The sequence below is a fragment of the Lepisma saccharinum genome, chromosome 2 (assembly GCF_977018435.1).
Source record: "Lepisma saccharinum chromosome 2, izLepSacc3.1, whole genome shotgun sequence".
Taxonomy (NCBI): domain Eukaryota; kingdom Metazoa; phylum Arthropoda; class Insecta; order Zygentoma; family Lepismatidae; genus Lepisma; species Lepisma saccharinum.
Genome location: NC_139230.1, coordinates 55,868,647 through 55,883,699, shown reverse-complemented (window position 1 = coordinate 55,883,699; position 15,053 = coordinate 55,868,647). Strand labels below are relative to the sequence as shown.

The window sequence follows — 15,053 nt, the reverse complement described above, 5'->3', positions numbered from 1 at the left end:
CTGTTGGAGTGGCGCAAAGCGATGTCTGTAGGACCTGGAGGTGGTATACAGACAAAGGAACAGTAGCAGATCGTCAACGGACAGGTTTTCCACGGGTCACACCACCATCACAAGACCGCTATGTACGACTCTCAGCTCGGTGACAAAATACCATGATGGAAAGGAACATCACTCATGCCCTCCAGGCAGCCTCTGCTGTGCATGTGTCAAACCAAACTGTTTGTAACACACTCCGAGGAAGTGGTTTACGTTCCAGAAGACCTCTCCGGCACCAATACCTATTGCCACGACATTGGCGCGAACATGTGCATTGGGCCCGTGCACATCGAAATTGGGTACCCGATCATTGGGCTCATGTGCTCTTCACCGATGAATGTAGGCTCTGTCTAAGGTCAGATTCACGAAGAGGATGGGTGTGGCAAGGCCCTGGACTGCAAGAGGGGCTTCGTGGTGTCCAGGGTGTCCATCCATACCAAGGAGGAGGAATCATGATATGGGCAGGGATCATGCTCGGACGTCGAACGCCCCTAATTCCAATTAGAGGGACACAAACAGCTGTTCGTTATGTCAGGGACATTCTCCAGACGACTGTGGAACCATTTCATCAGGAAATTGGTGACGAATTTGTCTTGGTGGATGACAATGCCCATTCACACCATGCACAGATGGTGCACGATTATCTGCAGGTGGCAAATATTCGTTGCATGCTCTGGCCAGCGCAAAGTCCCGACATGAATTGCATCGAATATGCATGGGCAATGCTAAAAAATGCCATTGCAAACCATCCTGTGGCTCCCACCAATCTTCGTGAAGTTCTTCTTGCGGCACAGGACGAATGGGATCGCTTACCACAAGATCACCTTGATCGTCTCATCCTCAGTATGCCACAGCGTGTTCAAGACCTTCTTGCAGCCAGGGGAGGACACACCAGGTGGTAGGCAATGTTTCTGATGGATCCACTATGACGAACAGTCTTCTTGTGACAGTTCTTTGTTTTTTCGCCTCCATCATGAATTGTGCCATTTTAGTTTTAAAAACATTTCTGGGAAAATTGTACGTTTCTTGTTCCCTTTTCATTCAACATGTCTTGTTCTTCATCTTTTCTTTTGTATTCCCACTGTGATTGTCAATAAACTTTGTGCTTCATATATATTTTGTCATTTTCCATCCTGATGCAAAACTTTTTTGACTGTGTTTATGTAAGGTACACTCAATATGGCCTACATAGGAATATATCGTGAAGGAGATGCACAAATGTGACATTTGTTACTTTTATATTCACGTAGAGTGTGTAGGAGTCACTAAGGATGATGAGGGACCTTTCATTTACCCAGACTATCCATGGTCTTCTGGTGACAAATTATGACATGTCACTTCCTTGTTTTTCTTGGTTTGTAAATGATGTTATTTCTTTGTGTAATCTCATTATATCGTTATGCAAATAATCTCATTATGTTGTTATGCAAATAAAACATAAGTGCATCAATATACTTGTCTAATGATAAAAATGACATTGTGGTACTTTCTTTAAAATTTCTGTCACATATTTTGATGTGAAAGAACAAAATATATTAGTAGGCTATATTGGGTACATATGTACCCAACATGGCCTAAATGTTACTTTTTAACAAAATCTTCACTGCACTTATGTTATTATTTGGAACTGACTCCAATTTTCATAAAAGTCCAGAAATGTTCCCTCTTTTGAATCTTGCGATAAGTTTTACCTTTCTGACTTTGTACACCACTAGAAACAATCGAAAACCTTAGGTAGGCCATATTGGGTTCAGGTACCTTACTTGTAAGATGATAATTTTGTATTACATTTACAATGCACAAAGGTGCATGACTATGCGGTAGGATGAACATTGAGCCATGGCGAATGTTGCGATATTGATTGCAGTGATTTATATTCAGAATTGAAAGTGTTCCGTTATCTCTTACCTTGGGAAATTAAAACAGGAGAACATGCCCTGAAATACATTCAATATCTTTCATACTCCTTACATTGCTTTGAGAATTTCGCTGGCAATGCCTGTTACTGTAGCTAGTGCTGAGAAGTTTTTCAAGCTTAAACTTATTAAAAATTACTTGAGATCAACGATGTCGCATTGAGAAGAGGATTTCCTCGTTTCTAGATTACGGAGAGCTCAATGAAAAGTTTGCATTAAACAAGACAAGATAAGTTAAATGTTGGTAGACAAACTAATAGAAAATGCTAATAAAGGCAGCTGAAAGTTAAAATGGAAGTTGTAAATGATACTACTAGTTTCACATTACACAAAATATGTAATACATAGCTCTTTATTACTTAGGGAATCGACTTTCAGAATGAGCAAGAGTTTATCCAGAATTTTGAATTTCGACATGAGTATGTACGATTTTAAGGGGTAAAATTATAACATTTGCACCAAATGGTTAACAGAATATTCCCTGTAAAAAGTTTAGGAGGGGTATATATGTCACTGAGATCTCTGATTTTTAAAATCAATCTGAACAATTTTTGTTATAGGTCCCGTGCATTCTATGTGTCCTAGACCTCACACCCACTTAGGGCCGGCCCTGCTTGAAGTAGGCTAACTCATGGTAGAGCATGGTCAAGCAGTTTTGATATGTAAAGGCGTATCCCCACTATGCCGGTCGGCAAGGCCGAACGCCAGAGCTGAACAAATGGGCACATGTCGTCGGTCTCTGTCGACTGGTCAATCGGCATGCCAATTCCAAGCCGACTATAAGTGCAGGAGGCCTTAGAAAGAGCGTTTCGCGGGCTAACAGCAGACATCGCTCGCACATTATTGCCGATACTCTCGTGTCGTCTGCTCCTCAGCCGAACAAACAGGCCGAGGTAGCAAGAGGCAGAGGTCACTCACCCTTCCAGAAGGGTGGAGCGAGCTAGCTGTGGCAACCGGGCTCGCTCATTCGGGGACCTGATTGGTTCTCGAAGACACACCCCCATATTGTCGTCTGCTGTAAGCCCGCGAAGCGATTTTTCTAAGGCCTCCTGCACTGTAGTAGCTGTTTACTGCAAAGGAAATCGTGCCGAGTGGCGCCGAACATGAATAGACAGGTTGAGGAAGGATTGGTATTGGTTGTTCAACTTTTGATCATGGAGTGGATGACGCATGTTGTAACATTAATAGAAATGAACTGTTTTCGTCAGCAGATTGGAGGACTATAGAAATCGGAACAAATGAACTTGCTAGTGGAAATTACGATTCCAATCGAAACTTCTAAAGTAGACGTTGAACCAGGGGTGCCCATCCCCACGAAGGTCAATGGCACATCCCCCCAAAATAATGGCATGCGTCCCTTCCCCCCCCCAAATCATCTCATTCGCGCCTTCAAACCATAGCGTAATCCCCACAAAGTATTTACTTACGATAGCGTGTGTACCGAAAATAACTTTTTCCTTAGCTTTACTGAACACTATACTTGATCTGCCCCTCCTTCCTAAACAGGGGTGCCCATCACTCAAGACCGTCGCTAAAATCGTTCATCATAATCCCTCCAAAATAATTTGGATGAATACGTAATTATTGATGTCTACATATTTGAATGAAATACCAAATTAAACTGTCCGTAGTTTTTGATTGTTTGATTTTCGAAAAAAAATAAAAAATTAAAGCTAGCACATTGATTGGTTAAATGTAGTAAATTAAAATATCTAAATATGTATATAAATAGTATTTGTGAGTGGGTTTATAAAACTCACAATTTGAGTATTTAACACAAATTGTTACACAACTTAAGATAAAGATATTTGGCAAACCAAATAACATGCTCCCGCCGTATGACCGATTCAATTATTGTCTCACGAGACATTACAGAACCCTAGCTAGAAATTCTTAATGTCAGGGCGATAATGTAATACGGTTCCTCTTTCAAAGAACTCACTCCTCCCCCGTTTTCTTGTGGTAAATATAATTATTTTAGTAACCCATAACAATAATTACTTAGATTTTATCTTCAGTGCAATATTAAGTTGTTGAAGTAAAATTTTCCTGTGGCAAGAAGTTAGAAATGCTGATTCGACATATGTTTGTTCCAAATGATGCACCTGCTTTAAATTAAGCAGCATATCAAGAAGTGATGTTATTAATGAATTACGAGAATATCGCTTATGTCTTGTAATGCAGCCATAGTATAAAACTTCACATTCACCTTCATGTAAAGCACCAAACACACATTCACACAACATAATATTGCGAGCGAAGCGAGCAAGAAATTTTTCACGTCCATTTCTTTGCAGGATTTCAAGAATATTAATTTAATGGGGTGTCAATACTTTCTTAGGATCCCGAGATATTTAGTATTTTCCAGCTTCTCTTTCGGCACGTTCGGGGTCAAACACGTGTGGATATCATATAGCTAAATATAGTCTCCAAAATTTCATGTTCGAACTCTCTTTCCACTACAGAAATCCCTCGACAATCTAAGAGCTTCCTATCTCCCCCTTTAAATGTAATACTCAATCCTACCATCAAAATTTCCATGCAAATTTTAGACTTACTGTTTATATTGGCGAGTGGATATTGCCTCCTCCAAAAAATTAATTCTTATGTCAGTCTCCACACCAGAATTTCCGCAGCAGGCTAAGACAATAGAAGTACACAAGAATTGGGTAGCCTCCCCTGTATTTAATGCTCAATCACCCTCTAACTAAAATATCCGCCCTAATCTAAGACCTAGAGTTGGATACTGCCCCAACATATAATTCAGAATCCCCATCCCCAGAACCCACGTGTCAATTAAGGCCTAATATGTAGGAGTTGGATATCCCGCCCCACTCCGTTTCGAAAATACCCTTAAACACTTTTTTTCTTTATCAAATGGATTAAATATAGTGCATTTAAGGTGTAAAATTTTTAGATATATTTTCAAAAATTATATAAATGTTGAATTTTATGTTATTTGAAGGGAAAAATCCCCCCCAAAAAAATAACCGCTTCCCACTGTGGGCACCCCTGAGTTGAACGAAAAATTAGGAATTTGGCAAGATATTTTGCAAAAGAATGTAAAAAGGGAAAGAACACCAACAAGTCCGGTAGTATTTGATCAAATCACTTGCGCTATACTTATTTCGACTTTTCATACTCGGACGAATCCAAAATCTCCTCGGACTCTTGATAGCACTAGCAATAACAATTACAGAAGCTGTTGCTAAAAGCTCATCGTCCTAATCATACATTTTCACGTAGTATTTCACGTGTGTTCGCTGACAACAAGGCGTCGAACCAGACTGATGAACGTCTCCACACTGTGGGGTCATCCATCGATATCGTCAAAGCAGAACGGCTTTGGTGCAAACCGGCATAGTGGGGATGCACCTTAAGAAAAGCCTTCCTGTCAATTATCTATTGTCAGGCACCATGATTCGTAATTCATAGAGGCACATATTTTTGGTAAATAAAAAGGCAAAATTTCGGTACAAAAACTGAGTCAATTTCGGGTTCAAAAGCGGTAAATAAAATAAAATATCGGTGTTATAGCGGTGAAAAAATGGATGAAAAGTGGTATATAAAGAGACATATTGGTTTTAAAATTGTGAAAATAATCCTAAATTTGATTTAAAAACTACACTTATTCCACAGAATTAACATTTCACTTCTAATAGCACATTTATGTAATCATCAGAGTATTAAGTTTATTTCTGTGTAAAGGAGTCCATTCTTGCTTCTCCAATATTAACAGCAGAATTAATCAATTTTCCGGGAATTGCATAACTCTCAGGATAATTCAGACCTCGGAAGGTGTCACGGCGGTGAATAAACCCTGAATTTCGTGTTTAAGAGTTAATTTCGCTTTTTGCAGTTCATTTCGCATTATTTCGTGACAAAATATGGTCACAAAATGCACCTCACACCTTTCAAAAACATGAAAAATTAACACTACAATGTGTTTTTTCAAATTTCGTTTTTTCGTCAAAAACGAAATATGCATGCCCCTAGTAATTCATATGCCCAGTGGCGCTGGAACGTTTTTCATTTGTGTGTGTACACACACACACACACACACACACACACACACACACACACACACACACACACCCACCCACACACACACACACACACACACACACACATATACTACCTAGCAGGCACGTATCTAAAAAAAATATAAATGCTTTTCAGGGGGGTCCAACCAAGTGTCGCAATAATAATAATAATAATAATAATAATAAGCAATTAGAATTATTATATTTAATTAAATTAAAATATTAATTAAATATGTAAATTAATCAATATTGTATTGTTATTATTACATGAATAAGATAGTAAAATAATAGATATATATAACAGCATGTTCACTATCTACCTTACGTGTAGTTAAGATCACCAAGATTTGCACAAAAACAACTTGCCCTAGCAAGGAATTTAATGTCAAGTAGAAAAATAATTGCATATTTATTGAATAACAAAAAAGGAACTAGATCCAATTAACGAAAAGTAAAGTTCCTGATTAATATTTTATGCATATTATCATTAGTACTGTGCATAAATCCTTGGAACCCTTCAAAGCCGCATGAGCCAAATTACTTGCCTTCCAATAAGTTCAGCGGAAATAACTATCGATTATATATCTAATGCTAAACAATTATATTTTGATTATTTACTTTTACTGCTTAGTAAGTTTTTTGGGGGGTGGGTCCGTATCCCTTGGACCCCCCAAATAGGTCCTTGATACCTGGTATAACGTCAAGCCATGGGAAATATTAGCTATTTTAGAACAGCACACACGAATGTCCTGTTATTTAATGCAAAAATTTGCATAACTATTTTTTCCTTGTTTTTCTTAGAATTTGTGTTCTTTTAAACAGATTTTAAAATCTGAAACATATAAAGCTCTGGACCTCGTTCTGGGCTTATTTGGATTTAACGGAAATGTGGAGTTTGAAATGTGAAAATTGCGAACAAAGATACATCTATTCATTTTAACGCAGGTTGAGATTAAAGGGGGTGAGGAGGATCTTGAGCCACCCCAACCAGGAATAATCATCTCCCACCCACTGGATATAGAAACCTCATTATTGAATATATCATACTTATAGAGTTCCACTTCAGATCAGTTCATTCTAATTTTAAAGTCCCATAGCTACGCATAACAATATCTTTAAACAATTTATGGCAGATGTGTCCCAGACATCTATAGGGCATCATTGTATCAAAATAGAAAGAAAAAAAAACTGAGTTGAGATGTTTGCCGATCAACTCTTAAGAAGTCTAACTTTGAAATATTTGTGAAACATTTGACAAAGCATTTATTTGTTATATAATTAGCTGTACCTAATGCCACTCTTCAAGCACTGAAAGCACTATCATTATATATACAAAACCTAAATCCTTCAGATTTCAGAGGAAGCAAGGCAAGCCATACACTCAAAAGTTTTCTTTTCCTTTCAATCTTTGGTGGACAATATGAAGAGCCGGCCAAGTGTTTCTTTTCGTATGTGGTGGTATTAAATGCAGATACATGCGTGTGTTTTAGGGTGACATGTCAATTTCTCGTTTATGTGAAAAGGTAAACTTTAATATAAGCAAAAGCATGTACGCGTCACAGTTGAAGATTTTCGCATCTACAAAGAAAATCCAAAACACATTCCCACCGGAGGGGTTAGTATAGCGTGCTATGACGCCAGAGGTCCCAGGTTCGAATCCCGGCTTGCGCATGGGTGTTATTTGTGAGTGCCCATCAATTTCATCATATCATCACTCATCCTCATCTTCGCGATTAACCAAAATTGGCAGATATGCGAAGTAAAATAAACCAAATAAATCAATCAAACATCTCCATCACACTCAAAGACCTTGTGAATCCAATCCAAAATCTACCAATAGAACCTGCAGTGAGTCTCATTTATCTCGTGCATTCATCTGACTAATGTAATATTTTTAGAGTTTGTCTTTAGGGTTTAACATAAAATGGCATTGTGTTTGTGTTGTATTCGATATCAAAATTAGATAATGTCCAATTATAAGTATACCTCAGGCGCGGAGCGTCCTTGCAAGCCGGGCTTGCACTTTATTAGTTCTAGTAAAATGTATGCAATTATATGGCAAAATTCGTAAACAACTTCAAAGTTCAACTCGGGTCAACACCAGTGTTCGAGATCCTGTTTGTTAGATTGCAGCATTTCAGCACCAGGCGGCCATGGGATCTCCCGCCTTCTGCTTGTGAAAAGTTGTAAGCCTTCTGAATTTTGCCTTACAAATTGCTGACCGCGAACGAGCAGGGGCTAAGCCTACCATATCTGGACTGTATGGAGAAGAGCGGGCCAAAACCCTACGTGTGTAAACCTACGGCCAGAGACTTACATGCTTAGAAAAAGTGTTGTTCATGGACGTCTGCAGTATCTATTTCCACCAGGGAGGATTAAGCAAAGTATTTTTTTCCAGGGGTTGGGGTAAACTAGGTATATTTCCTCCATAATAGAGTTGCCTTCTCAAAAGATACTAATTCAATTTGAAGCTAACATTTTTCTGCGTCACCCTTACAATAATTAACATAATTTGATGTGACTGAAATTAAATTATATGTGTAAAATATATTATTTTATGGTTGACATTTATTTTCCAGGAATGGTCCCTTGCCCCTTCTGGACATCCATGATGTCGTTTAAACTCCGAAATTATGCTACATACTACTAAATTGTTCTGGGATCTACATATTATTAATACTAATTTATAACAAAAACAAATATATATTCGAATGGTTCAACCAACGGTATGAGTTCGACGTTATACGTGAAAAGTTTGAGAAAATTCAACCACCACGAACATCGGCCCTCTTGTTTTATTTGTATCCCTAACTTCCAAACGACTTTTTAAACTGGTGCGAGATTTAGCTTTTTATGCTTGGGTTGGTTTCACAGGTGAGGCACAGGTCCTGTAAGAGGAGGGGGCTCCAGTGTTGTAGGGTATGAATGAATGGTTAGCTGCAAAGGAAATTTGAGCCGGTGGTGTTTCAAGGAGGTTTTTTCCAGGAACAGGGAATTCTGAAGCAAAAAACTAATAACAGGAAAGGGAAAAAGGAGAAACCTAAAAATGAGCGGGAAACAGGAAAATTAGATTTACATTAATATGCTAAACGCTTGTTTCTGTTTTTCGCTTGTAGGAGCATAAACATCAGAAATAATAAGATCTCTGTTTGTTGCTTATGTGTGAACTCAGTTGGTAGTAATTGAGCTAACAAGTGTAAAAAGTTTTTAATGTTTAATGAAAGCTCAAGACTGAACTAGTTTTACAAATCTCATGTCAAATGTGAACCAATTAAATTTTATTATATACGAATTACAACAACGTACGAGAAGCCTGTTTATGCTAGATTTGCTTTTACACTACCCTAAGAAAGCACTTACATCTCATTTGATAGAAACTTCTGGATATTTCTCTACAACTACAATTATTTTGTAGTTTTTTTTCTACGAAATATAGGGAATTTATTTATATCCGAAAGGTATATATTGCCTTCTAAGTCCGAAACATCACTGCTTTGAGCAGTGCCCGCTTTTGGATCTTTTTTTTTTTCCTATCTATTGAAAAGCAGGTTGTCGTTCCTGTGCTGTGGTGTGATAGTGAAGTGCATTATTGAAGAAAACGAGTATGATTGTACGGTGGGGTGGAGAACTTGTTGAATACGCTGTTTTCCAGCAAGGATTTTGCTGCCAAGAAGAAGAAACTTGTGGATGTAGATAGGCCCACCCCTTCTCTGTAGCAGGCATGGTAACAGAAACGAAAAATGAAGTATGTCGATTTTGTGATCCATGGTACGAAGATGATACTTGATTATGCGGTTGTAAAAAGTATTCAGCACTTTTTCCCCTTAGTTCTGTGGCGCCTTTGGTTAGGTTAGGTTACACCGCCTTGAATAACGTAGTGTGGAAAACGACCCAAGAAACTGGTTCCCCAGACGGATGAGAATCATAGATGGCAGTGCGATCAATATCGGTGCTAATTTTCTTATGAAAGTAATGCGGCTTTGTTAGTTTTTGGAATATATTATGTAGATTTGTTTGTCTTGAAAGGCGGTACGTGAATTGATGAAAACAGTTATATTTGTGGAGTGATTTGCAGTCACGAAATAACATTATTTGGAAAGAAAAGTAAAATAAAATTAATAAATAAATAGCATGCGTAACACAAGAAGAAACATCGCAAAGTTATTCCGGACGTCAGGTGTTGGATTGTGTACTAGAGTTTTATTTTTCTATGTTATTAGAATATAAATAGTATCCTGAGAGATATTTCATACCGAGGCGACAAACCACAAGTGTCGCTTGGAAGCGAGCAGTCCGTAATCAATGCAGCCTTTCGAACCGTAGGGACACAAGCTCTGACTGCACCGTTTCCTCAAGGAGATTTTACACCAAAGCGACACGCGACAAACGATACGAGGATTTCACACCAAAGCGACACGGGTCCTTCGGTCCAAGGCAACTTTCACACCGAAGCGACACATGTTGCTTGGAAACGAGCCAATCAAGAGCAACATTTCACATCGTAGCGGCATGACGGGAAGCACAGGCCAGCGTTCGGTTGGTGAAATCCTCAAGCGACAAGTGTCGCCTGCCCCTTGTCGCTTTGGTGCACAATCTCCCTAAAGCAAGATACTCATTGCATCGCGCATGCGCGAACAACAAACCACGGCAAAATGTTGCAAGCTATTGAGGAAATGGCCCAGTTTGAGCGACGCACAAGCGACAAAGCGACACGTGTGACTTATCGTGTCGCCTTGATCTGTTGTTGTAATGTGCTGTTTTTCGTGTGGCCTATCTGTTGTTCGCGCAATTAGCAGCGAACGCTTGCCAATAGACTGAAGGCACCATGTCGCTTGTCACTTAGTTCGGAACTCCCCCTGTAGCGCGTCGCTTCGGTCACAGCACCCTTCCTTTAAGGAGCTTTCCGACCGAAGTAACAAGTAGCACGCGAATACGCCATATGAACGTGTCGTTTGCTGTTTGGACCCTCATGTACAATGAACGCTATTTTACAGTCTGGAAGTGTGTGTCACTAGTGTGACAGTATGAACATCCCGTGTCGCTTGTCCCATTGGTTTGAAAGTTTCCTTACACTCATGTCGATGGCACTAAGAAAGTTTTGTGGGGTTTCCCTTGTCGTTTCATGGAATCATCATTATCATCATCGCCGCGATTAGTTTAAATCGGAAGAAAAGAGACAGTAAATATCAGAAATACAAATGCTTCAGTGTGTATATCTTTAAAAGAAATGATGATGATAATAATAATGGACCTAATTCATACACAAAAATTTAGTTGCAAAGAGCATTCCACGCGTATTTTTTCTCCCGAATTATTAACGAAAGTATGACGATAACAGGACGTGGTCGACTGTCTAGAATGTTTGTTAATATCTTCGCGACCACTGTACCAAATATCATAGCAATTATCACATTCATAGAAATGCTTCATGTAAAAGAATCAGACGTTGCAGCGTAAACTCCATTTACTTCCATTATAAGCAGACGAATACCAAGCACCGGGTTCAACGCCAGCGCCTGTAGCGGATCATTTTCGAGTAGAACCAGCCTCAGCGCCAGTGTTGCCACATGAAGGGAAATTTCCCTTTTGCAGGGAAATTCGAACCGAAATTTTAGCCAAAAGGGAAAAAGGGAGTTTTGATTAAAAATACCACAATTTTAGGGAAATTTTTAAGACATCTGACTACATTATTACAATTTATGTTAAGTTCCAGTGTCATATTCACATTTTCATTTTTTCTGTTCTTTTTCCGTTTCCTTGAATATAGCCTGCATCCAAGGTCCGTTGACTTGTTTGCCGCCTGAAGGCTAAACGAATATATTTTTCATTATCTAATTTTAGTACTTGATAAGTATTTGGGTCGGGGGGGTCCAGACCCCCTGGACACCTCTAAATCGTAAATACAAAACAGAAAGTACTTCGTGTTTTGTCAAGGAAGAACATATTTTTTTTGCGAATTTATATTTGAACCGCAGGATTCAAAAATTAAAATGAAAAATACCATGAAGCAAAAACAATGGATCCAGTGCTGCTCTTTATTCTTTCCAGCACTAACCGTGAGTAAATTTGTGATTTTACTTATAATTTTTTCTATGCACCATCACATTCATGTATTCTGTGTAAGTTATGTTGCGATGCTCTTCAATATGTGTTTTTCTCTTAAAAACAAGAGCGTTGAATGCTTTACAGTGTTGGAAATAGCAGACACTCGAAGTCTCATCCTGATGACGTCACAGAGACTCTGCCGGGGCTGTAAACATGGAGGCTGAAAAGAAGGCGAATTATGACCAGACCTTCAAAAGCGGGGTAAACTAGCGGTCTACGGACCTTGGCCTGCATCTATTTATATTTCTGTTAAGTACATCGCTTTTCTGCACCCTCGGATAATAGTAACGATGAGGATTAACATTTAAATGGATTCCTGACCAGGATCCAAACCTAGGACAACTGGTCAGGAACCAATGAAAGTGACATGTGAAAAAAATACGTACATGGACCAACGGAATTACTACATTAATAATAATAATTATTATTACAGCTACTGCTACTACCACTAATAATATTATTATTGTATGATTTGCTTAGGTGAAGGGAAAAAATGGTCCTGAAAGGGAAATTTTGCCCCTTGGAAAGGGAAATTGTGCCCTCATATTGTGGCAACACTGCTCAGCGCGCAGAACTGTGCCGTTTTGCACAGTACGTTATTCAAGGCGCTGTAGTTAGGTTAGGTCCTGATCGTCGCAATTGCCCTACCATTAATTTGTAAAATGACCTTCACCGTCAAAATCATCGCAATTGTCCGCGATTTTGGCTTCATCGCATTTGTCCGCCATCGCAATTGTCCTAGATTCATTTCATTTCCCCAAACAACTTTCAAACACTTTTTTTTAACGATAGTATTCTGTCGACGCCCCTTAGTACATATATGCAGTTATATAGTGAATAATAATCGCATAACGTAATCATTGATTGATTGATTTGCTTCATTCTACTTCGCTTCTTTGTGCCACTTTTGCCTAATTTGCAAAGATGGGGATGAGTGATGATATGGATGAATGGACACTCACAAACATCCATGCCCAGGCCAGGATTTGAACCCGAGACCTCTGGCGTCGATGTGCTCGCCACTTCGCCACGGGGGCCGGCACATAACGTAATCACAATATTGAATAGTAGATATACGTATATAAAGCACTTTTCTATTGTCATTTTGGGGTGTAAGGGGTGACCTTTCACGTAGTATACCCAACTGTCAACCCACTTCCACGTAGTATACCCTGGACTGCATTTTGCAGACGACTGGCACTATGGCCAGTATAATTTTGTGTGTGTTGTCCTGTTTTTGTCCTTGTGTGTGCTGAGTGCCCGTTTACAGCCTCAGCTTTTAACGGAAGTCAAAAAATTTTAAGATTTTAGTTATGCAACGTTAGAGTTGCTATTTGTAATGGTAAGGGGATGGCCCCCGTATAATGTGACGGGTGCAAAATAGCCTGAGTGCTGACTCACCCAAAATTTTAAAATCAAATTCAAATTATATTGTCATTTGCCGACTCGCGAGAGCAGAAATCTACCGGTGCGATCGTGTACTCGGCTCCTATAATATCAAGGGGCATTTTTAAAATTCTCTTTCTAATTTGGTCTTCTGCCTCACCGGCTATGGAGCGACCTTTTCTGCAAACACCCAAATGTCAATCTCCCTTCCACGAAGTACACCCTGGACTGTCGCGGACTCACGAGGCTCTCGCATCTGGACTCTCTGAGACTCGTGCTGTCGCCCGTAAATGTTTGTGATTGTCCCTCCACCCGTCTAATTTTATAACCATTCATTCCCATCGTCGCGATTAGCCAAAAGTTGCAAGAAAAGAAGCCACTAAAATAAAATAAACCAATTTTATATGTAATTAACAGTCCCTTGTAATAATTTAATGCAAATACTAATTTCGGGGTGAGAAGTAGGCCTACACTCCTTATCTTTTCCCCCTCCAGACGCTCATGTGTGTGTGTGTGCTGTCATACTTGTAAGCGTCAATGTGATGTGTAAAATCCGTTTCTACACAAAAGTTATTTAATTTTCATTTTCTATTCACGTATCCAATAGGAGATCGTCGCCATGTCATTAACGGATCTCGGGTTCGATCCCAGTCCTTCCCTCCCTCCTTGAAAATGAATGTATCTTAAATTCCACATTCCACACATATAATTTAATTTCAGTCACTGTAATTCATGTTAATTCTTGTAAGGGCGTTGCAGGAACATAACTTCGAACTTAGGAGTGTGTTTTGAGGGGGAACCGATGCTATGAGGGGAAATTATCATTTGTCTGTCCTCTCTAGAAAAAATACTTTACTTGCCCCTTCTTGAAAAAAAAAACCTGCTGACATCTATGCTGCTATGTTAAATAACGAAATGTTGTTTGCAACCTAACCAGTGACCGAAAGGCCTAATCTGACTGTGAAATTTAACATGCTCACTTACCTGCAACTGCACCCTCCTTACTTTTTCTTCGTGGCGTTTTGGTGCGCTCCCTAACTTGAAAATAATCCATGATCTAACAGAGTGCCAGATATTGTACACAAGACAAAGCGGAAGTAGGAACAGGCACACAAAAACCCATCGGTAGTTAATCAGAATATACTTGACAGCATCGTCAAACGTTAGTCCTAGCGGCTTCATTATTCAAGCTTCACTGATCTTGAAATCCAACGGAGGAAGGTCACGAGACACGGCCGCCTCGTTATCGGGCGATAACCACAATAAGCTAGTCGGTGTCTGTCTCACACAAGTACATCGTGTTACTGCCGGCGATAAGATCAGTCCAAACTGGGATCAAAGATTAACAAGAAGCGACAAGCGTCTCATGTGGCGCTATCCAGAACTAACACAACACGGTATAGAGGAGATGGGGCCTCCTGTTAGTACCTGGTTTCTGCGTTTTGCAATTTCTTCGTTTATCGTTAACATTCGATGTTTACAATTTGGCACGGGTATGTTTTCTAGACGAGAACAAGGTCTATTTGCGAGAACGAAAGTGTGACGCGGAAAATGTGATATACTCGAA

At 39.4% G+C, this 15,053-nt stretch overlaps 1 protein-coding gene across 1 annotated transcript in view; it reads right to left on the bottom strand.

Moving 5' to 3' along the window:
• LOC145984436 (delta(24)-sterol reductase-like) overlaps positions 1-14,820 on the bottom strand; it is a 55,234-nt gene extending 40,414 nt beyond the window's left edge. Inside the window, exon 1 of the mRNA XM_083118101.1 lies at positions 14,471-14,820. Within this exon, the coding sequence (XP_082974227.1) occupies positions 14,471-14,668 (198 nt within the window). The 5' untranslated portion in view covers positions 14,669-14,820. The remainder of the gene's footprint in view (positions 1-14,470) is intronic.
• Between the last annotated feature and the right edge of the window lie 233 nt (positions 14,821-15,053).